The sequence below is a fragment of the Nesoenas mayeri genome, assembly GCF_963082525.1.
Source record: "Nesoenas mayeri genome assembly, chromosome: 2".
In the NCBI taxonomy this organism is placed as follows: domain Eukaryota; kingdom Metazoa; phylum Chordata; class Aves; order Columbiformes; family Columbidae; genus Nesoenas; species Nesoenas mayeri.
Window position 1 is genome coordinate 102,981,159 of NC_137543.1, and position 26,928 is coordinate 103,008,086.

General features: G+C 39.6%; 1 protein-coding gene across 1 annotated transcript in view; it reads left to right on the forward strand.

The window, feature by feature from the left end:
- Nucleotides 1–26,928, forward strand: part of COL15A1 (collagen type XV alpha 1 chain) — a gene marked incomplete at its 3' end in the record, with an annotated part of 130,389 nt that overhangs the window by 50,394 nt on the left and 53,067 nt on the right. The window contains exons 6-14 of the mRNA XM_080364172.1: nt 2,494–2,612; nt 5,591–5,719; nt 6,323–6,349; nt 9,116–9,178; nt 16,097–16,174; nt 18,493–18,555; nt 22,610–22,672; nt 24,304–24,339; nt 24,897–25,049. Coding sequence (XP_080220298.1) covers nt 2,494–2,612; nt 5,591–5,719; nt 6,323–6,349; nt 9,116–9,178; nt 16,097–16,174; nt 18,493–18,555; nt 22,610–22,672; nt 24,304–24,339; nt 24,897–25,049 — 731 coding nt within the window. The remainder of the gene's footprint in view (nt 1–2,493; nt 2,613–5,590; nt 5,720–6,322; nt 6,350–9,115; nt 9,179–16,096; nt 16,175–18,492; nt 18,556–22,609; nt 22,673–24,303; nt 24,340–24,896; nt 25,050–26,928) is intronic.

The window sequence follows — 26,928 nt, forward strand, 5'->3', positions numbered from 1 at the left end:
TTTTGCTACTCAGTCCCAGTCAGACTTACTTCAGTCTGCAATAAGGTTAGCTGTTGGGATCTCACAGTCACTTCAGAAATACAGAAAGATTCTGCCTTTTCACAGTTTGATTGCATTAGATTACATTGTGCACTAGTGTCTACTAGAGCCTTATACTTGTGGATCTGATATACCTGCTTGTTGCAGGGGTCCGAGTGGCCACAGTGCCTGTCATTTTGTCATCAGATCCAGAGGCCTTCTCTTCCCTTTGAGGGTACTGAGTGGTGTTGAACTAGGCTCAGTAGGCACGGGCCAGGCCCCAGCACATTGCAGTGATTTGTGTCTCTCTGGAGTTGCCGGAGTGACAACATACTTCTTCCAAATTTTTTACTAGTTTTTCAGGATTCTGCACTTGTTCAGAAGTGAAGTTCCAAGAGACTGGAGGCACCCACTGGTCTATAAACTTGCCCATACTATCCCATACACCCTGTGAGTCATAACTATCCAGCCTCAGGGCAGATCTCTGGGTGGTATTTTTAAATATTTGTTTAACTATAAACCTGGCCTGAAACAGATTCAGGAGACATAGCAATAGGAGTATGCTGGCTTGAACATCCCAAGGATATTCAAAATTCTCAAGAGCTATTCTAAGTAGTCTGAAAGAGAAGAGGAAGCTGAAGGAGCAAGGGAAAGTGTCCCATCCCTGCCCCTTCCCAGCTCTCCCATAGATTGGGTCTCTTGAGGAGTAAAGAATGTAATTATTAATAGTTTCCACTCAACGCTCCCGAAGTACAGACATGATGGAAATGCTGGGTACAAATACCAGATTAGTCTCACAAACAATATCAAGTCAGAGTTACACAGTACAACAAAACAGTAACCTGGATCCAGCTTTTGGAGGTGATAAACAGCACTGTAGGAAACACACACTGCAAGCAGGGTGTTGCATAACACAACCCTGAGAACAAATAAAACAGTATTGTAACCAACAACTATTAAACTAACATAATAAATATTACATATATATATACAAAAATACATATAAAGAATGAATTTGTTTTAACACATTCTGGGCAGATCTGTCCTTATCTCCACACTTTAAGCCCCACATTGAGTGCTAAAAGGACTATGTGGTTTGACCCAGGAGGCAACTAAACACCACATAGCTGTTCTCTAACACATCCCACATTGGGATCGGGGAGATAATTGGACAAAAGGTAAACCTCATGGGCTAAGATAAAGACAGTTTAATAGGATAGAAAACAATAACAATAATAATAGAATACATAAAACAAGTGATGCACAATGCAATTACTCACCACTTGTCAACTGATACTCAGCCAGTTTGCAAGCAGTAGTTGCTATTCCCGTTGGCCAACTCCCTCCAGTTTATATACTGAGCATGATGCCATTTCATATGAAATATGCCTTTGGCCAGTTTGGGTCAGCTGTCCTGGCTGTGTCCCTCCTCACTTCCTGTGCACCTCCTCACTGGCAGAGAATGGGAAGCTGAAAAGTCCTTGACTTAGTGTAAGTGCTACTTAGCAACAACTAAAACATCTCATACTAAAGCCAAAACACAGCACTATACCAGCTACTAGGAAGAAAATTAACTCTCTCCCATCCAAAACCAGGACGATTTTAAAATCTAAAATTAAAAAAAAAAAATAAAAAATTAAGCAGTTGACCTGAAGAGCTGCTGCTGTGATACTCTCCAACACTCCAACACTACAGTAAAGTGCAAGTGTTAGCCAGAGGGAATGAAAGGAGAAAAATCCTCTTCATTCTGCTCAGGCCAGTAAGAAGCATGACACTTCTTGAGACATACCTCTGCAGATAGTGGTACTGGCTCTAAAGTCTTGTGGCACTTTTAAAAGGAATTTAAGATAGGTATTTAGTTTTATGACGTTCTGTTATCATGGAATACAATCTTTCATGGAAAACTCAACACCATCACTGAATAAACAACTGTGCCCTACTTACGTTTCCTGCAAAGGATGTAAATCTGCCTAATGCAACAATGATGCAAGTGCAGGCAGCAAAGTAATAACAGAAGGGCGTAATGCACTGAGGAATCCAGTCCTCCACCAGTAAGAGAATTTCAGTGCACAATACACTCCTAGAAAACAAAAACTAAAGGCAGTTATCTTAATAAGGCCAAAGACAATGTTTCTATTTAAATTTCATACATACTTCTTCTACATGCTTCTTACGTTTTATGCTATATAGCTGAAAAATAGACAACAATTAGACTAGAGCTTGAGATGAAGAAGATGATGCAACACAGTTTTTGTCCTTCGAATTTGCGTTATAATTTTATTCTCAGTTTTCTCTTTTTTCTTTCCTTTTAAAATTTTCAGTTAGAAAATGACTAATATTCATCTTTGGGATGTGTTTTGTCATAATCTAAATATTTTCCTTTTTCGTAAAACTTGCAGCATCTGTGATCTTATAAATACTTCTGGATGGGTTTTATTTTGTTGTGTCTCATTAATAAGTCATTATTTTATTTAGAATCAGCTGTCATGAAAACTGAACAAAGCAACAGTGAGTCTACCACTGTCATACAGAAAATCTCAAGAGAAGAAGATGGCTCTGGTGCTACTGTTTTGCCAGGAGTAAGCAGAGAGGAGGTCTGTACAACAGGTTTATCATCTATCTTATCTTTTTGTCAGAAGAGCAGGAAAACACATGAATTTTAGGTGCTTTTCTGAGTTGGTGCCTTTATTCCATCTTAGCAGCATGCCAAAACAGAAGTTACTTTTTAAATTCTTGAATGTCCTCTCATGACATCAGACTGAAAAGCAGTGACACTATGTGGATGTTTGAGTTTGAAATAGTTTTTAGATTTTGACTAACAAAATTAACTTGTTCTTTCAGTTTTGCATTTTTTCATGTTTTATTTAACAAAGTGAGAAACAAAAAAAATAACCAACATAAATCCTCATCAAAAAACCTACAATTTTTATTCCCTGAAAGCAGACATCTTGGTCTTACACTTACTATTTTGCAGGTGAAAGTCCTGCTTCCTTCTCAGAAGTGTGGCATATTAAAAGATTTAAAATTACAGCATTTGAGTGCTCACCAGGTGCTTCTGTGTGAAGTAGCAAGTGCAAGAAGCATTTCATTATCACAGTGCTTCAATATCAGGTGACCCAAACAGAATATCAACACTAAAACACACTAAACTTTGGAGGAATCCATACCTAAAGTATGTATTACTGACTGTCCTTAGCTGCCTGCACACTAATCTGATAATTTATAGTTTATGCAAATTATCCTTTTATAAACTATATTTTACTTGAATTACCACCTGAGATGTTGATCCTATATTCCATGTCTTGACAAGGAATGACTGCATGGATTTGCACCGAAAAAATGTCTGCGGCTCCTAGTTATTCTTTAAGAAAGAAGTCTATGCTGCCTCCTGACAGCTGCATATGCTAACACCCAGAGATGGGAAAATACATTTAAAAAGTAATCATCAGTTTTCCTGGCATTCACAATAAAAAGATGCTTTCACCAGCTTTGTTGCTCTCTTCTGGATGCATTCCTGTACCTTAACATCCTTCTTAAATTCTGGGGTCCAGAACTGCAGGTGAGGGTGAGGTTGTACCAATGCTGAATACAGGGGGATAATCACCTCTTTTGACCAACTGGTTATATTCTGCTAACACAGCCCAGGATGCAGTTTTTTTGTCTTGGCTGTGAAGGCATACGCTGCTGACTATTATTTAGCCCACTGTCAACCAGCATCTCCAGATCCCTTTCTGCAGGGCTGCTCTCAAGCCTCTCCTCTCCTAGTTAAGATATTTGCCCAGCATTCTTCCTAGGTGCAGAATCTGACATTTTGACCATTAATCATAGCCCAATGCCCCAATCTGTCTAGATCCTTCTACAAGGTCTCTTGTCCCTCGAAAGAGTCAACAGTAGCTCCCAGTTTGGTATCAACAGCAAACTTGCTAAGGGTATATTCAACCTCTGCTTCCAGATCATTGATAAATGTATCGAACAGAACTGACCCTGGAACTAAACTTTGAAGAACACCTCTGGTGACTGGTCACCATCCAGATGTAGCCTCATTCACTACACCCCTTCGAGCCCTGCTGTTCAGATAGTTCTTCACTCAGCTCATCATGATCCTGCTGATCCCAGAGCTGGACAGCTTTTCCAGAAGAATGCTGTGAGGGATAGTATAAAAAGCTTTACTAAAATCCAGAAAAACTACATCCGTTACCTTCCCTTCAACTACTAGGCTGGTAACCATATCATAGAAACCAAATTAGTTAAACAGGACCTCCTTTGTGAACCCATGCTGAGTGTGCCTGATGATTGCATTATTCTTTAAATGTGTTTCAATAGTACGAAGTATGATCTTCTCATCAATTTTTCCAGGAACTGAGGTTAGACTAGCAGGTCTGTAGTTCCCTGGGTCTTCCCTCATGCCATTTTTGTATATCGGAATAACATTGGCTAGCTGCCAGTCAGCAAGGACCTCTACAGACCCCCAAGATCTCTGGCAGATGATTGAGAGGGGTCCTGCCATAACATCCACTAGCTCCTTTGGTGCTCTAACAACCTGTATCAACAATCTTGTTATCGCACTCAGGTTATGACCTTACTCACAGCTTAGTTAATTAGTTCTCTTCTAACACTTTCCAGATGGGAAAAAAAATTTCCAATAAGACCAGATTAAAAGATCTCTGGTCTTTAGGAACTTCCCTAACAACAAAACCCAGAAAGATCTTTAAAAAATCAGCTAACAGATCCTTTGCTGAAAGCTGTCATGCTGCTAATTATAAAATGCTTGGATAGTCAGTATATTACATCCCTCCTAATTTCATTAGCTATTAATGGAACACAAAATATTTCATTGCTGCTATAAAGTGTGAGTAAATCGTAATATTTGTTTCAAAATATGATACAAAAATGACTTAGTTGTTCCATCCTGTATACTGGATTTTAATTTACATATATGTTAATGTCCAGGCTTCACCACTAAAAGGGTTTATTTTGTTCCTGCTGTATTTAAATGATTATTTCTATTATTCTTACTTTCTTTTGACCAAATACTGATGCTTAGCAATTTTTTGCTCTTGCCTGTTGCCCATTTTTACTCTTTGCTATCAGTTTCCCCATTTCATCTTCTGTCACTTTCCTTTTTAACCAAGCTGGATATATAGCCTTCTTTTGTAAGAGTTATATATCCCAGGGGAGTCAGCTAAAGCAGTCTTAAACATCTAACTTCTGCTATTTTTTCCCAGACAGACTGAGTTTGTGAAACTGGTCTTTTTCAGACGTGCATTATTGGTTTAGGCTGTGCAGATTTGTGTAGATACGAAATCAGATCATGATTTTTGCATCTAGGTAACCAGCTCTCTTTTTTTTATCAACCTCAGAAAGCAATTTATTTGTACTTATATGAATTATCTCTAATATGGACTGTCTTTGCTGAATGGAGTATACTGTTTGTATGCTGCTTAAAATGTTTCTGACTACATTGAATGAAGCAGGAATTCTAGGAGAGAGGGAAAAAGATAGGGGAAAAGAGAGTGAAAAATGGGGAAAGTAACGCAACACATTTTTCATATTTCACATTTTAATTACTCAGGGCCAGAAAGGTCAAGAAGGAGAGGATGGGCCGACAGGATCTCCAAGAATGCCAGAAGTGGAAGACACACAGAAAAAAGACCAAGGACCTCCTGGACCTCCAGGGAAACTTGGACAACATGGTCAGCCTGTGAGTATTTTCTGTCTATTGAAAGCACGCATGTATTTTATAAAGGGTAATGGTAACTCATCACACATGCATAAAGGGCTGAAACTCTACAGCCTCACACACTATCATCAGGTGTACTTCTACAAGACGGGGTTTAAGTCCCACCAAATCAATTCAAGAGTGTCATATCTGCTTTGCAAGTGCCAAGAGATATACAAGGGCCTGACAAGACATAATAATCAGCAAGCACAAGGCAAACAACTGATGTGCCAATATGCTAACATTCTTGAAGTGGTTATGCCACAAACTCTTTGGGCAGCCTTTACAGTGCTGCACCACACTCCCAGCTGTCACGTTCAAAACTGCTGGACTTTAGAACTCATATGCTCAATGGCTTCAGTATATCCAGGATGTTTCACACTTCGTATCCATCTGAACTATCAGCACAAGTGTATCCAGTTAAGCAGAGGTGCAAAACAGATCACACTGTGACACAGTATTTGTTACCATTCTGATTTCTTATGTTGTCACTGTGTGACGCATCAAGCTATAGTTAATTGTTTTTTTGTTGCTTCTTTGTTACAATGTTTTATTTGCTTTTCTAATAAAGATGTTTTATTTTAGGGTGTTCCTGGCAAAAATGGGTTACCTGTAAGTACTCTTTTATACATACTTTGACATTGGTTAACTGAAGAAAAAAACCAACTCTTTTTTTTTTTTTAATGAGACAATCAGCTATTTTGAAGCTTAAGCAGCTAAGTGCTTTCTCCATGTGCCCTCTTTAGAAGGCAGCTCTGGTGTTGTAGTTGACTTCCTCAGGTTGCCAAGAGAGCAGTACCCAGGTTTCTAAGAGCAATTCATTATTTCCCAGTTGCAATGAAAGAAGCGTGTCATGCCATGAAGAGCTGTATAAGGAGTCCAGCTCTTGTGAGGTTGTAAGGTTGGCTTTTTTGCTGGGAGAAACTTCAAAAAGGGGGCATACTCAGATCCAGACCTCTTCCAGGGCAAACCAAAGCACTTCATTGACCCTTCATATACACATGCTGCCATGTTCCCTGCTCCTAACTCCAGCTACTATTAAATTTTCAGATGTACCTCTCACCCCTTAACTCTTGTGCAGTAATTCAGCTGTACCTTCTGCTTCATTCTTCCTGCTTTCCTTTCTCTGTGTTCCTCTATTTTACCCTCTCTTCAGTCACATTTGCTGTCTTCTTCCTGTAATATTCCTTCTTCCCTGCTCCAAATGACTCCCATCCGTAGGTCAGTTCACCATGAGCCATTGACAGATTGCACATGTATCCTCCGTGGTGAGGTATTGCCCAGCAATGCACACAATACCAAATCCCTAGTTGTCATATTCCATGAGTGTCTCAGTTGCTCTTGCGTATCTGTCCTCTGTTGATGCTTTACCACCTGGCTTAGTGTCCTCATTATCTGTTGCTGCCACTTTGTGCACCTTTCCCCTCTCCAAGACCTTCCCACCTAGCGGCTCTCATCATTATCATGCCTGTTCCTCCGTTGTATACTGTCACCCACCACTGCCATGAACTTCCTCTACATTCCTGCCACCTGCAAGTGAACCACAAATAAAACTACTATGTTTTAAGGTATTAAATAAATAATTCAATCGTCACTCATAGGATGCATTATTCAGCTCCTGCATGAATGCTGCCTGCATGCATTGGTATGTTCAGAGAAATGTAGCTGGTTTTGCAAATATTTAAGCTAAACTCAAGCTATGTGCCATTAGGGTATTTATGGATAAGAGATTTAAATTTTCTGTATTAACAGAAGTCTGACTGATTTCAAGCTGAACATTTTCAGAGAAAATTCTATGGAACCAAAATAATGGGGAAATCTTGAATAGAAAACTCTTCAACTGTAATTCAAAAGCTTCAAAACCAATTGTTTTTTCCTTGTAAACAAATCCTTGTCAAACAATCCTACTTCCTATCACAGGCATTTTGTTATATGTTGTGAAATGAACAATTGTCCTGTATTTTTATAGATAGTGTTTTGTCCCTGTGCAGCTGGGTTCTGATCTTGCATGTCCCTATGCAAATTTACCATTGGATTGTTGTGGCTTCACTCAGCAATAAAACAACTATGCCCCATATTTATGTTGGTAGTGTGTTTGCCACTTGTCTATAAACTTGGTACTAGTTACTCTGCAAGAAAAATAATAACAGGAGAAAAAAAAAGTTTAGTCTTACAGGTGCATTTTTTTTCCCTAATGTCTTTATATAACCTATTTCTAAAATTGGTAGACCCCTGAAACTTGAGCAGTAGGTTCCGTAATCACAGCTGTCCAGATTACCAAAATGCCATTAAGGAAAAGAGAATTAATTTACCTTCTGTGTTTGTTTTTTGTTTGTTGGTTTGGTTTTTTGTATTTTTGTTGTTGTTGTTTTGTGTGTTGTGGTTTGTTTTTTTTTTTTTTTTTTCCCCAGTGTCCTTCCTAACTGAACTAATAAATAACATCACTTTATAAAATCACTGACTATAAAGCTGCTGGGAGTTCTTTCTAGCCAATTCACAGAATCACAGAATCACATAGGAAGAGTATATGAATGTTAAGTGTAGATGAGATGAACTCAAAGGTTGTTTGGGATTAATTTGACTGGTGAAGTTTAGAATGGAAAATGGGGTGAAATGCATGTAGTACCACACATTCCCTGTTAGATGCATGTCCTCAGGAAGCATCCTATTTGATAGAAACTGAATATATTCAGCGGGTCAAGTCAAACAGGATTTCAGTAGAAGACAGGAACAAGCTAATGCTGATGGCATGATTCAGTACAGGGCAGCAGTCAGCAGTAGCATGTTGCAAATATATTAGTGTCTCACTATTCTCTGTTGACTGTCACTTCTGTATGAAATTAAAAGTAGATTTCTTCCAAGTGTCCATTTTTTCATAGTTTGAAAGTTGTTAGGGAGGAGACAGAATTCTAGCCTGAAATTTACCTGCTGCAAGCATATTCAGCAACTTTGGAATAAATGAAGGCTTTCTTATCTCTTATATAAGTAAATGTCTAAGAGATAGAACATTTGAAGAGGACTTTGCAGACAGCTGTCACTATTTGTTCTATTGGAACATTGTAGTTTTCAAAATATTTGTCATCTAGTTGGCCTCCTGTCAAATCCAAATGCAGACTGCCGAGCATTTCTGTCTGTACTCCCCAAACAGACTTGACTACCACTTTGTTGTGGGCAGAGTAGATGTGATGAGAGACACATTCTGTGCACTGCCAGCTGCATAGAGGTGTAAGTCCCATATCTGCTCCCACTGCACAAAACAAGAGTTAGAATCTAGAACAGTTAAGTCCAGCCTCTGCTGCTAAGTGTACAGCCTGTTTAGCCTGAATAAAAGCTAACATCTAATTAAAAAAAAATATATATATATATATTTCCTTTTAGGGTAAAGATGGACCTCAGGGTTTGCCAGGACTGAAAGGAAAAGCAGGCCTAAAAGGTGTAAAGGTATGTGTCCTGTTAATAACTGGCAATCAACCTTTTACACTTGGACTTGTGGTAATTTGGTACACTCTGAGACAAAAAGGGACATGGGGGTGGACAACAGGATGACCATGAGCCAGCACTGTGCCCTTGTGGCCAGGAAGGCCAATGGCATCCTGGGGTGTATTAGAAGGGGGGTGGTTAGTAGATCGAGAGAGGTCCTCATTCCCCTCTACTCCGCCCTGGTGAGACCACATCTGGAATATTGTGTCCAATTCTGGGCCCCTCCGTTCAAGAAGGACAGGGAACTGCTGGAGAGGGTCCAACATAGGGCAACAAAGTTGATGAAGGGAGTGGAGCACCTCCCTTATGAAGAAAGGCTGAGGGAGCTGGGTCTCTTTAGTTTGGAGGAGACTGAGGAGTGACCTTATTAATGTTTATAAATATATAAAGGGTGGGTGCCACAAGGATGGAGCCAGGCTCTTCTCGGTGGCAAACAATGATAGGACAAGGGGTAATGGGATCAAGCTGGAACACAAGAGATTCCACTTAAATTTGAGAAAAAACTTCTTCTCAGTAAGGGTGACAGAGCACTGGAACAGTCTGCCCAGGGGGGTTGTGGAGTCTCCTTCACTGGAGACATTCAAAACCAGCCTGGATATGTTCCTGTGCGACCTCACCTAGGCGTTCCTGCTCCAGCAGGGGGATTGGACTAGATGATCTTTTGAGGTCCCTTCCAATCCCAGACATACTGTGATACTGTGAAAAAATAATAATAATAGGGAATCACAGTAAGAATTTAAATATCCTGCTGTTCACCCATGAATCTGCATGAAGGGCAGCCATAACAGAATCATAAGGATTTTTCAGGAATATGAAGAAACTTCAGCAGTAGAAAAACTTGGGCTTTCACAGGACAGCTAAAGAGGGTATATTTAGCACTTAATAAAAAAAAAAGTCAATTGTTACAAATAATTGCTCTGTGCAACTTACTCCACTGGCTAAGTCATTCAGCAGGGGCAGTGTAATCATATTACCCTTATTAAATTAATATAATTAAAAGCTAAACCATGTGAAGTAACAACTATTACCACTTCTGAGCTAAGGTGAACTACAATGGATTAATCTATTATTAAAAGACATGTTGTACACAAAATTGGCATTCATCCAGTTATTCCAAGTGCCAAATTAATAATTCATTTCATCTGTTTACCAAAGCAATTCAGGCTTTATAAATTCACAAATGTAACCCATATAAAGCTCATTTATTCAAATTCAATTTGGAAGGGCTCAGAATAATTTAAAGGTAAAATTAGTCTCCAGTAAAGGTCACAAGACTGCATGGGAAACCGCTGTCTCTCTGTCTAGCTGAACAGTCTGTCTGTTGTGATGGACAGATACATTGAGCAAAGGGTTATCAAAACTGAAGAGAAGTGAAGGCATGTTAGGCCTTCAGCTAGGAAGCATCTCAGGTGTAGCATGGGAGACAAACAGGAGGACTTAGAAGTCCTTCCACAGTTACAGGGCTATCATCTCTCCGAGGTTACAAAGACAGAGTGGGATAGCTCACAGCTGGAGTGCTGCAGTGTATGGATACAGGCTCTTCAGGAAAGACAGGCTGGTATGGCAGATTATCAGTAAGATATTAAATCAGTTGGCAGCAGAAATCACAGGTGCCCTGTGCAGGCATTTCAGACCTTTGTGGCAGATCAGCAAGGGTAGTTTGATGGTCCTGTTGAATGAGGAGTCTCTTCGCTTTATCTCTCCATTCCTCCCCACTCCTCATTCTATCATCAACCCTGGACTGCACTGGCAGTTTAGCAGCAGAAAGCAGAAGAATCTAGACTAGAGGGAAAAAACCAACCAACCAAACAAAAACAAACAAAAAACCCCAAACAAACAAAACCAAAGAGAAAAATAAATTCCGTATAATTCCGTATTAAGGACGGTCTTATTGGTGGAGGACTTTGTCAGGGTGCTACTTACATCTCCATTGGTACTAAAACCTGCAGCATGGATAACAAAATCCCAGAATCACTGCAGTGGGAAGGCCTCTTTGGAGATCGCCTAGTCCAGCACTCCTGCTCAAAGCAGAAGCAGCTAGAGCAGGTTGCCCAGAACTGTGTACAGTTTGGTTTTAGTATTGCCAAGGGTAGAGATTCTACAACCTCTCTAGGTAACCTGTTCAAGTGCTTTATCACCCTCAAGGTAAATGGAATTTCTTATCTTTCAGTTTATGCCCATTCCCTCTTGTCCTTTCCCTGGATACCACTGAGAAGAGTCTGGCTCAATCTTCTTCATTCCCACCCATCGCATATATATGCACATTGACAGGATCTCCCCAAAGCTGTCTTTTCTCTGGGCTAAATTGTTTAATCTGTATCATTCTCCCCTCGTAAGTCAGAAGCTATAGTCCTTCAGTTGTCTTTGTGGCCTTTAACTGGGCTCACTTCAGTATGCCCCTGCCTTGCTTGTACTGGGAAGCCCAAACCTGGACACAGCACTTCAGATGAGCTGGGTAGAAGGATAACCTCCCTCAGCCTCTTGGCAATGCAACAATTGGTGCATGGTATCATCTAAGTGTTCTGTGGTTCAGGCGCTGAAAGAAGTGATTGTGATACCACCAACAACTTCAGTGCCATTAATCTCACTTGTAAAATATTACAGCAGTTCTAGATACATTTTAACAGTAGTATACTCTAAGTAATGTGTCATAACTCACTGTGCTGTTAAAGTCCAAGATAGTCTAGGCTAAGGTTACCAAAGCTAGAAGAGTAGCATGCACTGCTTTGTAACAGTCATGTACCTCAAACTGTCACTTCTCTAATAGGTCCTTCAAAATGACTACTGAGTTTGTAAGTGGATGTAATTGCTATGGCTTATGTGTCATTCCATACTATAAGCTGACAAGTAAATACTATGACACTCTTCATTATGGCATTATGAAATGATTTTTCCTTCCTTTCTGTATTCAGGTCTCAAACCTCTATCGTATTTTTATATAATGCCAAAATGTGTAACCAATGCAATCACTTTCCAACAGAGATGGATTTTCAACAGCACTTCACAAACAGCTCAGTGCTTCTAAAATAAATCACACAAAATTCGCTGAGAATAGTAACATATGGTTTCTAGGTTTTACTATTAATAATAATTCTATATATAATATTAATAACCAAATATACATAGATCTTGGTATAACTCAAAGGCAAAGTACAGTTCAAGTAAAAATATTCTGCAACAAATGAGTTAACATGGTCTTTAGTGTCCAGAGAACAGCACTTCACTGTATTGTGAGAGAGGCAAACTGGTTTTGCCCCAGGTCTACGTGGGCTCAAGAGCCTGTCAACCCACCATTCCCTTGCATGACTGGACTGCACAGCAGGGTGAAACACTGGCTGTTCTGCTCTTGGAGAGCCATCACTGGGACAATGATATGCAGGAATAATACCTCCTCCTAAGCTTGATAACATGTGGCACAGCAGTCTCTGAGGAAAAAAGGTACTGTCTTTCATAGCTCCACTGGTGGCAGAGATTCTCACTTTCTTTTGAGCTGGCACTTTGTGTCTACAATATCTGTCAATCCTTCACAACATGTCAACATACTCATCAGCCTTTCTATGATTTTTCCTAAAACCCTTGAGCAGGAGTAGAATCTCTAAACATAGCCTAGAAGTTGCACAGGTGTTGGTAGCCCATGATTATCTATAACTCTCTCTCCCCGTTTGGCTAGTTGTCTGCATTCTTCTCTCCTGATACAGAGCTGATGCAGATGCCTTCCCTCTCTGTGGTCACTTGCCAGGAGACTCCTTTGGTTCTTCTACACTATGGAACTACTATAGCTCCTCAAGCAAAGGTTCAGTTTTGCCTATACTTTTGTCAATCACACAGTGAAAAGGCTGAAAAAAATTACATTAATGTCATTCGACAATTAGCTTCCCATATTTCCTGCAAATGTGCATTGGTCATTCTTGTGGCCAGAGTAATTTCCAGAATGCTTGGTACTGACATAAATAATCCATGTTAGTAAATAATAAAGTCAGTCAGACTGCTTTTGATGAAAACAAAGCAAATGGAAAGCTTTTCAAGATAATAGTTTTTTACATTTTTTTCTACTTATAAGAAAAGTGTAAATTAGCAAAAGAAGCTTTATATTGCAGCTGTTGAAGCTGAAACTATTGTTGGATAACTATTTTGATCTCCAGCAAGAAGTGCTACATCTACACTGCCAAATGAAACAGGCTCAGGAACTAACTGAATTGCTGATCATTCAGACCTGCAAGCATGGTCCCCAACAATATCTTGGCCCATGTCAAATAGACTTCTCTCAGATAATGCCTCAGCATTGTTCAGGGGTAGCAATGGCTGTTAATTGTTCCCAATGTGCTGCAAGATTGTGCATATGTTGGCTCTGCTCATTCTACATGCTCACCCAGTGTTATCTCAACAGGCTTCTTACTTTCAACTACTCATTGTGCTGATGGGTTGCAGTATAGTTCTCATGTTATCAAAATTACACAAAAACTCCATGCTCAAAATATTAGCCTTGAACATAAAGGGCTAAAAGGAGGGCTGGGGCCAAGTACTTAAGTCCTGTGACCACAGACAGTCTGTTCTATCTGACCTCAGGGACAAAGAATGGTCTCCAGACTTGTTAATTCCAATCAGTGTGATTTCCTAGGACCTGTTATGTTGGCAGGGTGAGCAAAGCTTAAAGAATTTATCTATGCAAACAAAAACTTCAAATCTGTTATGGTTTATAAAGACAGTCAGCACTTTTTCAGAATAATATTTAAATTTGAGGAACAGTAGCAGTATCCACCTGCCTGTTTCTGTTTCTTCTCACTGAAACTGGAAAGCTGGGAATGAATGGGATGCTACCTGTCAGTGGAGAGTGGGCCTGTCACTTTGTCGCTGTGGTCATTGTTTAGTGCAGAGATACAACCATGAGGTGCTCCTTGGGAATGGATAAAATTAGGCTTCCTAGACATGACTACGATCCAAGTGTGAGAGCTGTTTGTTGTTTGGGTTTTTTTTCCGTTGTAATACACACAAAGTGGAAGAAACTTCATGAAAACAGGCACAAAACACTGACAGGAACTAATGTAATAGTCACTGGAAAAAAGCAAAGGATATGTTAAAATTAATGAAGAATATCTCTAAATTAACATGCTGTCTGACAGTGAGAACAGCCCCAAATTAATTAAACACATTCTCTGTCAATGTGAGTGAAGTATTATTATAGGAATCATTTGACAAAGCCACAGGGAACAAAGAAAAGCAGTAATACTTGTATCTAGTGACTTCTGAAGCATGAAGAGCAAGTGACCAAGAGGCAGGTAAATTTTTTTCCTGCTATGTGACTGAATATATTAATTTAGAGAACATAATTAAAATGCTGATAAAAACAGATAACAAATTGGCAGGATAGAGGGTAAAGCATAGATCAGTAGAGGTTGGCTAACAGTGTCAGTTATGTCGCTGTGATTTCTACCCCTTTAAGAAAGCCCAGTGCAACCAGTCTGATTTCTGTCCTCCTGGTGGAAGGTGGGAAGGAGGTTGCACTTTGCAGCTCTGCAGTGTCAGGGTGGGTGGATAGGAATCTGTGCTACATGAAAGCACTGGTAGGGGGAAGGCTGAGCTTTTCACTCTTCATGGTGTGAGAAACTCTGAGGTATGAGCAGTTATATTGCTCTTTCTTTTCACTCTTCATGGTATGAGAAACTCTGAGGTATGAGCAGTTATGTTGCTCTTTCTTCCCCTCTAAATGGACATGTGTCCTGAAATCAGGATCACCATGTAGGAAGAATGTCCAAATTGGACATTGAGGAACTCCTCAGAACAGTGAATTATGGTTATTGAATGCCAGGGAGAGAGAGGATGACACTGTGTTTTCTCTTGGCATTCCCTCTGTCAGAAGTATCAGGTAAAAACAAGAGGGATCAATCGCTGTTAGAGCTATACAAGATCTCAGAAAAGGAAATTAAATGAGTGCCCATCGTTTGATGAAAACAATGTGCATATTAAGCAATCATAATGGTTTTGTCTGCCAGTTATTTATGATCTGCCAGTTATTTAAATATGAAACATTATTGTCCCCATTTTAGGGGTTGCAGAGGCGCATCCTTCTCTCAAAAGAGTTTAAAACACAAGGGCCAAATCCCGCTTAGTGAATTCTCCAGAAAAAGGCACATATAGAGTTGAGAATGAAAAGTTACATTGTAAAAGACTTTCAACTTAAGATTTAAAAAGTTGAGACAGAACCTCAACTCTTGACTTGAATGAAAAATACTGGAGTTGAGCAGAAAAATCAAGGAAAGTTGTAAATATCTTAAGCAGAAGCACCTGAAACTAGTCTCAGCAAAATGTCAGAGATGATACAAAAAAGCCAAAGAAGAAGAGATGGTAGTAATTATGAGAGAAAATTACACAGATTTGAACAGGGCTTTTCATAGTATTGGCAGTAGCTAAAGGTCGACACATAGAAAAATAATAATGACATGGTGGTATTAGAAAAAGCATTACAGATAGTAGTAATAAAATGAAGAGATTTACTTATTGAGTACCATGACCACACTTTCTACCTTTTCATTTAGGAGGAGTCATAAAATATACCCTAAAAAATGCAAGAACCGCAGTAAAACATAGTTCAGACAATAAATATACACTGTAAAACACTGTTAGTGCTGCTTGTATATTTGCAAATTCATTGCAGAAGTTAGAAAGGGAAAAGTCCTTTCTTCCTTTGCCAATGCAAAGGTTATATTCCTTGGGAGCTTGTCTTAGAAATGAGCAAGGTTCCCCTGTGCTCATAGCATCTGAGCAGACACTTCTATGGTTTCTTGTGACTAGAAATCCACACAGGCTGCAGCTAGTGCTGAAAATCCCTGTTCTGCATTTATATGATTAAATCCTTGCTATTTATCTTCATTCTTGTTTTAGGGTGATCCCGGCGAGGGATTGCCAGCACCCCCTGGACTACCAGGACCTGGAGGACCGTCTGCTCCTTCCCGAGGATTAGTGAGTATCTGGGCTTCTCTGTCAATGAGCTTGGGTTACCTTAGGGGAATCCAGAATTAAATAGGAGGTTTTTCTCTGGGAAAGTAGCCTGACTGCCACAGAGATAATAATGCTTTCTAATACACTCATGCAGAAATGCAAATAAATGTCTGGCTACAGTGTGTGAGTACTGTAATCTACATAAATAGCCAGTATTCACATTTTTAAAAGCCAGTCAATATGTGTGTTCTCCTGTGCAAAAGCAATAATATATGAGAGAAAAGAGAAACAGAAATTTTCTCAAAAACACATTATAAACCTGAATTATTAATTTCTTCCCACTACTGAACACAGAAATGGTTTAACAGTCACTTATGTTTGCTGTCTTTAAATACTACAACACATACGAGTGTGGTGAAGTGACAGTGTTTGTATTTTGAATGCTCAGTACTCCTTCAATGTTAAAGAGTAGGTTTCAGATTCATCTCCTTTCTGTACTTGGACCTTTTACATGTAGACACAGCCCACCACTGACACCAGTGTAAGTCCTGTGGTGGACTTCTAAACAAAACTATTTGTCACACCAAGTATTGTGAGTATTTAACAATATAGTTTGCAACATATTCCAGTGACCAAAACGAATTACATGCTTCCCTGATCTAGGGTCTGCTAAATTATACCAATTCATGTAGCATAAAAATAGAGTAACGGTGTTATGAAGGACTACACTATTTAGCTTCCACTGAAACTGACTTCAGGAGACCAGCAATGTAGCTCCAGATCAGTAGGACAAGGTGCTCCAATGCAGCAGCTTTTCTCATCCAAAGTCCACTTCTCTAAACATAACAATGAACACCAGGTCTGGCACAGCCTTTACTTCCTTGTTGTCTGTCATAATAAGTTTCAAGGCCTTTTATTTGAAAGTGAAGTGAAGTGAAGTGAAGTGAAGTGAAGTGAAGTGAAGTGAAGTGAAGTGAAGTGAAGTGAAGTGAAGTGCAGCCAGGGAATGCATCCCTGACTCCTGGGTTTTTGAAACTTTAGCTTTGGTACTATTATAACCAACCCAGGTACTAGTTCTCTGTGTACTTTGGGCTGTAGTTTATAAAGCATACACAGTGATGAAACTCATAAAGCACTTAACAGTCACTTATGTTTGCTGTCTTTAAATACTACAACACATACGAGTGTGGTGAAGTGAAAGTGTTTGTATTTTGAATGCTCAGTACTCCTTCAATGTTAAAGAGCAGGTTTCAGATTCATCTCCTTTCTGTACTTGGACCTTTTACATGTAGACACAGCCCACCACTGACACCAGTGTAAGTCCTGTGGTGGACTTCTAAACAAAACTATTTGTCACACCAAGTATTGTGTGACAGCGATGAAACTCACAAAGCACTTGCATTGAGAATCTGTAGTTAATTTACTTTTATATGAGTTGACAATATTTCATTTTAAATGTGGTGGAACTCACACATGTAGAAAAGTCATATTTCAACTGCCAATTCGTTTGTTGCAAATCTTGGTTTATTTCTTTTAATTTTTAAAATTATGAGTTCTACAAAACTTTCATAGAAAGTCCTATAATTAAAAAAAAATTGGATAAGTGGACTTCATTTCACTTTGCTGTATATACTATGCAGACAAGTCATGGCAAATTTTCCATGTAAAATACTTTTTTCTTTAGAGGTTTTAAAAGTTCTTTTGTATGATGACCATAGTTGGCACTATAGGTTCCATAATGTATGAAGACGGGTTTGAAGCTGAAGCAGCTTGAATCTATGAAATTGTCTTATAGATGAGTACAACTAGATTGTAACACTAAACCCAAACACTTTTTCTAACAAAATATTTTTGAAAATGTTTTAGTATATTACTTTCCCTTTATAAAATACCTTTTTTTTTTTTATTCCAGTTGTAGGAATCTCACAATTTGGCTTTTGAACTAGGACGCACATTCTAGGAAATAGTGTCTTGTTATTAGGTATGCATTTTAGGATATTCTTAATGTTGACAGACATTTTTCTGAAGTTAAAATTTTTCTGAGATATTGCTTCATCTTCAGTTCACTTAAACAGTCATACAGCATGTATATCATGCAGGATCGTTATTGCTGTACTCATAGAGCACCTGAAGGTAGGTATAAAGCTGAGTGTCTACAAAATAAAATGGTATGAAACACCAGAAACATAATTGAAATATTTTTGTTGTATTATAACTTATTTCACCAGTGACAGTCTGCTGCAAAAGTATTGACTCTGTTTTTACATTAATTGGCAAGTGATATTTTCATTTGTCATCTTTAGAAGCAGTATTTTAAAATTGAATTCTCCTAATTTCAGAATAGACCAGAACCTGAAGAATCGGGTTCTGGAGACATTGATGGAGAGACTGAGATTTTAAGAGTAAGTATATATTGATGTTTATTTACTGCTAGTGTAATTAAGAGCTTTGCTTTACTCATCAAGATTGTAGGAGGTCCATTTCACAATGCAAATTTTGTACATGCCTAATTCACAGCACCCATAAATGCTTTGAAGGGTTTCATTTCAATATCTGAAAAGGTCTAAGTGTATGTCAGTGAGAAAGAAATGTGAGAAAGAAAGAGGACAAGAGGATAATGCCAAGAGGACTTTTTAAAATGGCAAAATGCTTTAAAACTGATTCAGAGAAGACAGTAAAGGGCAGAGAGATGGGAATGACACTATTCTTTGCTTTTCTAATTTGGAATACCTCTTCTAAAAAATGTTGATATGAAATACATTACACTGCAACTTCCACTGTTGATCCATTTTGATGGTCATTTGAATTGCCATGTATCCTTGACGTTGTGAAGAATTGTGACACTGTCACATCAAGACTGGCTAGCAGACATGAGTGCTTTGATTTAGTGAAAGTTAAGAACATTTTTATGCACATGTTCCTGAGTGAGGTTCTTGGAGCTGGGTAACATGGGAGATGAGACTTCTGTCATTGAGAAGGAGTATTCATGCCAGGTAAAACTGAGTCTTGAGCTGTTAACGCACACTTGGCCATTGGTTAAACTCAGTCAAAGCCTTAGATGTTCACCTCATCCTTCTCCTGGAGGTGTCTATCTCAGTTTCAGAAAGAATTTATATGGCTTGTAAATCTATTAATCTACCTGATTTTGCAGACATAATACTCAGGAAAGTCAGCATCAGTTTCAGTTCATTTCAGTAGACTGTGCTGTAAAATCCAGCTGATTCACGGGCTTTCAGATGTGCCTGGGACCAGCAGCCTCCAGAAACAGAGGATGGGGTGATGAGTACTGGTTTAACATTTTAGCCTAGTCTGCCACTCTTAGTATTTTGTGTGAACAGCCACAAGTAAGACTTGTTTCAGAGACTGAATTGCTAAATCAGTCTTGTGCTTTCCCTCCACAGAGAGTTGACATTTTTCGAGAGACAGTACTCAGATGAGCATGGTTGTGGATTAAAAACAAGACATCTGGCTTATTTTTCTTGCTCTGATTCTGAGTGGGTGGCAAAGGAAAATTTTGGAATGGGAGGAGGTCTAATTTTTTTTTGTTTTTTTGCTAGATTGTGTTTTTGTTTTGTTTTGTTTTGTTTCCAATGAGAGGCTATCTTTCCTATGCAACTCACACAGAACACTGTGACTTTTTTGGAAAAAACAACATCAATTAACTAGAACTTGTTGCCAGATCTGGAATAATTTTGTATGGTTTGTTTTGTTCTTGAGCCACTTATTCACCTATTTTCTCTAGAGAGTCAGACAGACCTACATTTACCACGTAGCAATCTATAAAATATGTATTCCCATTGTAAATAATGTGGGTTTCCATCCACAGAACTAGTCAGATATATAATGAATTAGACAATATATACAATTAAGGACAAATGTTAGGAAAGTGAGAAGTGGCTGAAGGTGAAGAGACATAAATTGGAAGACTTTCTTAGTCTTTTGGTCCTGTCTTAGTACTATTTGCAGAGTCAGCCTCTGATTCAACAACCTGATGCACTCAGGACATGTTTGTCCTGCAGTTAAAGTAGCATAGGCCAGTTCTTGTAAAATGGAAGTAGTAAACAGTGCTCAAATAACAACATGGAGCTCAGAACCTTCCAGCCACAAAACCAACAAGGCCTGTGCTGAACTTCATGCTGCTACAACAACAGCAACAGCCTGCACTGGCTGATTTATCACACTCCTAACATATCATGCAATGAAAAGCCTTAAACATGACTGGTGCTCCAGTGGTTTCTGTCTCATTAAACTTGTCAAAGCTGTAGGGCCTGGGTGTTCTTCTGTGAATTGCTAACCTTGTAATATCCTGATACCACAAAAGGATGGGACCCAGCTGTCTGCAATGCCTTTCCACCCACATTCTTCTATAGCAAGGTTTCCTTGGAAGAAAATCCCAAAGACTAGAAAGGAATGAAGTGTCTCATCTAGAGGATGTAGGGAGCAGGACAAAAAGATGTATTGAGAGCACACTTGCTCCACTAGTTGTTAGGAAACTTGTTGTTAATGACCCAAGGGCTGTGATAGTAGGAAACCATTTTCCATTCTTTCTTATTCTTAATTACTCTAATTAATGAATTAGTGCATGAAGAGCCCATGGTTTAGTTGGAAAGATCTGTAGGTGGACTGACAGCAGCTCTTCCCAGGATACCTGTCCTTGCTTCCACTCCCTGTGCATTTCTTACTTGCCCTTGAGTTTTACCAGCTTGTCTTGACTCAGCCATGCCAGTTTCTTGCCTTCCTTTCCTGGTTTCTTACACCTGGGGATTGAGAGCTCTTTTGCTCTATGGAAAGTGTCCTTAAAGATCTGCCAGCTCTATTCTGGTCCCTTGTTTCTGGGGGCAGTCTCCCAGGGCATCCTGAGAAAAAGCTGAAGTTGACTTGAAGAGCTGGAAGTTGGCCTTCCTAAAATTCAGGGTCCTGACTTTACTCTTCACTTGTCCCACATCCCTCAGGACTGCAAAATCCATGAGTGCACGGTTGCCACAGCCCAGGCTGCCTCCAACCTTTATGTCACTGATTAGCTCACTTGCATTGTTGACCATGAGGTCCAGTATCACATCCCCCCTAGCAGGGCTGTGTGTTACCTGGCTCAGGAAGTTGACCTCTCTTGCATCACCTACAGGTCACCATGCTACTTTTCCAGCAGATATTGGGGAGGTTGAAGTCCCCCAGCAGGACAAGAGCCTGCGAGCATGATGCCTCCTGTAGCTGGAGTAAGAAGGCTTTGCCAACAGTCCCTCCTATTGGTCAGCCTGTTAGTAGACACCAACCACAAGGTTTCTCTTGTTGCTTTGGTCTCTGATTCTTGCATATAAGCTTTCAACCTGCTCGTGGCTGCTCTTCAGAGACAGCTCTTCACAGCTTTTAATGTAGAGGATGAGCCCTCTACACTTTCTTCCTTGCCTGTCACTTCTGAACAGCCTGTAGGAATCACAGTACTTGACTTCTCTGCTACGTAATCACAGCAAATTACAATATGAAAGTGTTTGAAACTTATTGAAAATATTTCTGAACATGTTAATATTACAAATAATTGATTAGTTATTCTACCACATACAGTGCATCCAAAGGGCAAAAACAGGGAGGGGAAAAGTAAAGAGAGAAAATGATGTCTTTGTGACCATTCAAATACAAGAGAAAAATAATTTTTTCTGTCTTCTTCTGCAAACATTCATATCCTTCCCCAAAACAAATGTATAAATAAATGGATAAAAGATTCTCAGAAGCCAGAATACTCACCTGTAAATTTAATTAAAGGCTTTCCAAGCCCAATTTGAAAAACATAGTGTATGCAAAAATGCATGTAACTGTTCCCTTTCTTCCACTTATAGTTACTTCAATACCTGTGCTGACTGACTGATTGACTCTCCAAACCCAGTTTTTCCCAGCCTGGCTGCTCACTCAAATGTGTGCTAAGTCATGGATACAGCACAGGAAATTGGATGGAAAATGAAATGTACGGTTTTCAAGGCAAAATTAAGTGAGGCTTCACACAGAAAACCTGAGTCACTTTCTGACATTGTCAATACCAATGTTTTCTCAAATAGCTCTCATCTGACACTGAGGTTTCCAAAAGTGTGGATGGCTGAAGTGCATATGGATTTCAACCCCATCACATCTGTAGTAGTGTTGTCAAAACCTTCTTGAATAACACCATTATTTTGCCTGCTAACATTTACATTATGTTGGTTTATATTAATTTTTTATTATTTTTGATTGTTTGATATTGTTTGATATATATTTAAATATTCTTTTGATACAAAGCTAAATTCTCAGAATACTAGATATAAAGACAAGAAATACAAATGTTAGAACTTAGTCATGTTAGGTGCTACCTGGTGCTACACATAAGTCTTTCATAATACAGTGTTGTCAGTTGTTCCAAAATACTTACATGCATGTGCTATGAAGACAGCTCTCAAGTGGCACCTACTTTAGATTTCTTGACATCTACAGGGTCCTCAGGGTCCTCCTGGTCTTGATGGAGTGGTTGGTCCACCAGGACGGAAGGGAGAAAAGGTAAGTTAAACATCTTGCTCCTACTTCAGTGGAAAATCTTTGTCAATTCTAGGCTGTAAAAATCAGAAATAATTGTCCCTCCAACACAGTGTTGGCTGGATTCGTTTTTTTTTTAATTTAATCCAGCTGCTAATGTCTTATTGGAACACATCTCAAAAAGCATATTCAGAAATCCAGAATTCCCTATTAGGTATGGTCTCATTTTCTGCAGCATGCAATATTCCAAATGCAATATGAGCTACTCGGTTGTGATTTGCCAGTAAAAAGCCAGTAATGACTGGACTCATGCAGGTGAGTCTGTAGAGGGAAGGAAAGAAAGAACTCCAGGTAGCCCAGACTGGCACAGGCTGACAGCATATTCCCTGCAGAAAGCATCCTCTGTGGTGTGTGTGTGTATACCAGGGGAACCGTTACTACTGAAGTTTGGATTCTGTGGACCACTGAGACGTCAACGTGTTGTACACTTCTGCAGCAGCCTGTACGTGTCTTAACTGCTGACTACTGTGCTGCGGCTACATTATCCCACCCCCACACTTGTGGCAGTTCCAGTCTTCACTCGCCACTTGATAAGACTTTTCAACATCCTAAACCGGCAGCAAAGGGCTACTTAGTTTTCTGTTGACTTGCTGTACTGCTTGGCATCATGCCTGATCCCCATGAGCCCCAGGGCCAGCAAAAGGGGAGGAGTGTGGAACATGCAAACGAAAGGATGGGACCAGACTCTTTTCAGTGGTGCCTGATGGTAGGATGAGGGGCAATGGCTGCAGGCTGAAGCATAGAAGATTCCATCTGAATATGAGGAGAAACTTCTTCACTTTGAGGGTGCCAGAGCACTGGAACAGGCTGTCCAGAGAGGTTGTAGAGTCTCCTCTGGAGACATTCAAGACCCATCTGGACACATTCCTGTGCAATCTGCTCTAGCTGAACCTACTTAGATGTTCACCAGAGGTCCCTTCCAACCCTAACCATTCTGTGATTCTGTGAAAGCAAGAGATCGTAACATCCAGCTGACAAATTTTCTTGTGTTACCATAGAACTGAAAACTACATATTTCAAAATTGCCACTCTTTCTAAGTTCCTCCAAATTACTTACATCCATTTTTTTGCACCTCACTTCAAGAAGGATGCGCAGCAGAGAGCTATGGAGATGGCCAGGGGCCTTGAGTATGTAACTGATGAGGGCAGGCTGAAGGAGCTCAAACCATTTAATCTGGTAAAAAGGAGATAAAAGAATGGCCAACAGATATAAATACATAATTATAAGCCTTTAATGAGGGCTAGTGAATATGCATTTGAAATATTGAATAGATTTTTTTTTCACCTCGCCTCAAGAAGTATGTGGAAAAGACTGAGATTAGAGGAAAATCTGGTCCTCTAGTGAGCTTCTACACCACCCTTTATGCAGAAGAACATGAAAGCAGATTTCTAAGCATTTCTCTTACAGTATGTGAGCATTGAAAGTTGGTCCTAAATGACCAGAGTATTGATACTTTTTATTTTAATCACAAGACTTTTTAAAAACAACACAGAATTCTGTGGGCATTTTAATTAAGCAAAAATATCATAAATGTGTTTTCATTGCCTGTGTAGTGTTCTTACTGTAAGTAATTAGGATTGGTGTTCTTTTACAGGGTGATCGAGGTCTTCCCGGTACTGTTGGTCCAAGGGTAAAAAAAAAACAACAGCTTTTTTATTAGTATTTTTATTAGTATTTTATTAGTCTTTATTAGTATAACAGTATCACGCTAATACAGCATGTAGAAAAGGTCTGAGAAGACTAAAATATTATTATTGTGAAACCTAATGAAGTCAGCAGACTTGGCTTCTCAGTTGGCCAAAGTACTTCCCTAAGAAGTGTGGCCAGGAGGATGAGGGAGGTGATTCTTGCTGCTACTCAGGTCTCGTGAGACCCCACCTGGAGTACTGTGTTCAGCTCTGGGGCCACCAGAATAAGAAAGACATGGGCCTGCTTGAGCGGGTCCGAAGGAGGGTCATGAAGATGATCAGGGGAATGTTAGCTCCCTGGAAAAGTTCAAGGCCAGGTTGCACAGGTCTTTGAGCAACCTGATCTAGTAGAAGGTGCCCCTGCTCATGGCAGGGAGGTTAGTACTAGATCATCTTTAGGGTCCCTTCCAACCCAAAACACTCAATGATTTTATGAACCTACTTATTTGCATCTACTTTTGCATGTTCTGTATAGCAATAGACTCACCTTTTATTTTAGGGTGATCCTGGAGTCACTGGATCAAGAGGCCCCAAAGGAGAAGCTGGTGCTGTTGGGTCTCCTGGGAAACCTGGACCACCAGGACCTCCTGGCTTCCCTGGGCCACCTGGGCCTCCTGGACCCCCAGGACTAAGCTACAGTCTGGGATTTGAGGTATTTTGCTATTATAGGGTTTGTTGTAGCTATAGATCTGCTTCCTGCAGAGGAGGGACAGTGCAATCACCTGTATATTTCCTAGCTATTTAAGGCTGATTTGATGACAGATAAGAGTCAGGATGTTTCTGACCTCATGGCCTGTTCTACTCAGAAGAAAAATGTTCTATAAAAAACAACAAAGACAGCAAAACCACAAACAAAAAACCAAAACAAAACAGCAAAAAAACCCCAAACAAACAAAGAAACAAAAAATACCCTGCAGATGCTGCTCTTTCCACTTCTGAAAATAATAACCTTCATCACTAAAATATGAGATCTGGTCAGATTAACCTGAGTTTTACATGTCATTTAACAACTACTCAGATGACCTTTTTGGAGCAGGAAGTGGCTTTGCAGTACAGAGAGGCAAAGGGAGCACACTCAGGTTCAAGAACTAAAGCTGTGTCATTAACATCTTTGTGAAGAGCGGATGACAGATTGCCAACATCAATACTCACATGAGTCTTTCCTTTTTTTTTTTTTTTTTTTCCTTTTTTTCATGCATTCATCATTTCTAATTTAGCTGTTTGGCTCAGGAAAGCATTTCCAGAATTTTGGGGGGTTTTTATGTCATGGGATACAATACAAGTTTGCATAGAAACTGAGGGCAGTTTCATCAGAGAAGTAAGCCATGTTTGACCAAAACTACTGGTCATCTGTAGAACTGCTGCAGTAAAGTGGTGGTGTTTAAATTATACCAGTTTACTCACATGGATATCTACACTACCCTTTTTGTATTTCTCTTTTCCTTACTCTAAAGACACTGTACTCTAAGTACAGATGTTACCACTAATGCCTGTTTAGAGACATATTCTGATTTCTGATGTCTGACTGAATAATCTTGTACTATATACACTACTGGTTAATAATGTCACTGATGTCAGTGCATTTCAATGGATGAAAAAATCTCTCCAGCAATTCACAGGTTCTTCATTGACAGCACTGCTATTGCTATTATTATCAAGGAACAGAATTAAGTGTAAGCATACAAACACTTCATTGCATTAACTTAGGCACTCTATAAAGGCTGATATAGAGTTTCACCTGAATAAATATATATTTGTCTCAAAATGAGATAACGACTGCTGACAAGCCACATCCTATGCTGGGTCTGAGTTTTAGCCTATGGTGATAGCTTCTCTGGCTTACAGTAATCTTCTGAGACCCTCGAGGATCCAGTGTTAAGAGTTTCTCCACTCTTCCCCATTTACACTGAGTAGAAGCCAACTTTGCCTCAAAGAGTTCCCCAGCAGGTAGATACTTGGGACCAAAGCCTGCCACTTTGATACGTAAGTCTCAGAGGGGCAAAGTTAGCAGATGAGCAGGAGAGAGTGAGAACTGGAAGTCCTCACTTGCATAGACACAAACACAGAAGGATCCCAGCTCTAACTGCAGCAACAATATCTTGACTGGCTTCATCTTGAACTTCATCTAGTCCAAACAGAATTGACATGACTGTCATTTCCTGGAGATGAACAGTACTGTTAACAGGCTTGCTGTTTCTAGCTGATCTTTTGGGTGCCAACCCCTGCCATCTGTTAAGGCATCATTGTGGTGTGCCAGTTTGTAAGGGCAACACTACCTTTTGGTTGGCAGTCTGTTTATTGCTGTAAGACTGTTTCTGCAAAACGTTCCTGTTAGCACTTGTTAGCATTTGTGATCAGCTGTGTGGAAAAACCAAATGTTATGGAGTTTGCTGGCACTTACGCTTGCCAAAAGAACAGTTTGAGATGCAGAAGGTATCTGGTAAACCCATTAAAAACACACAGATGTCAGAAGCAATGGTGTGTTATATAAAGTAGGCATCAAGCACTTTCTTAAAGAGAAACATATATTG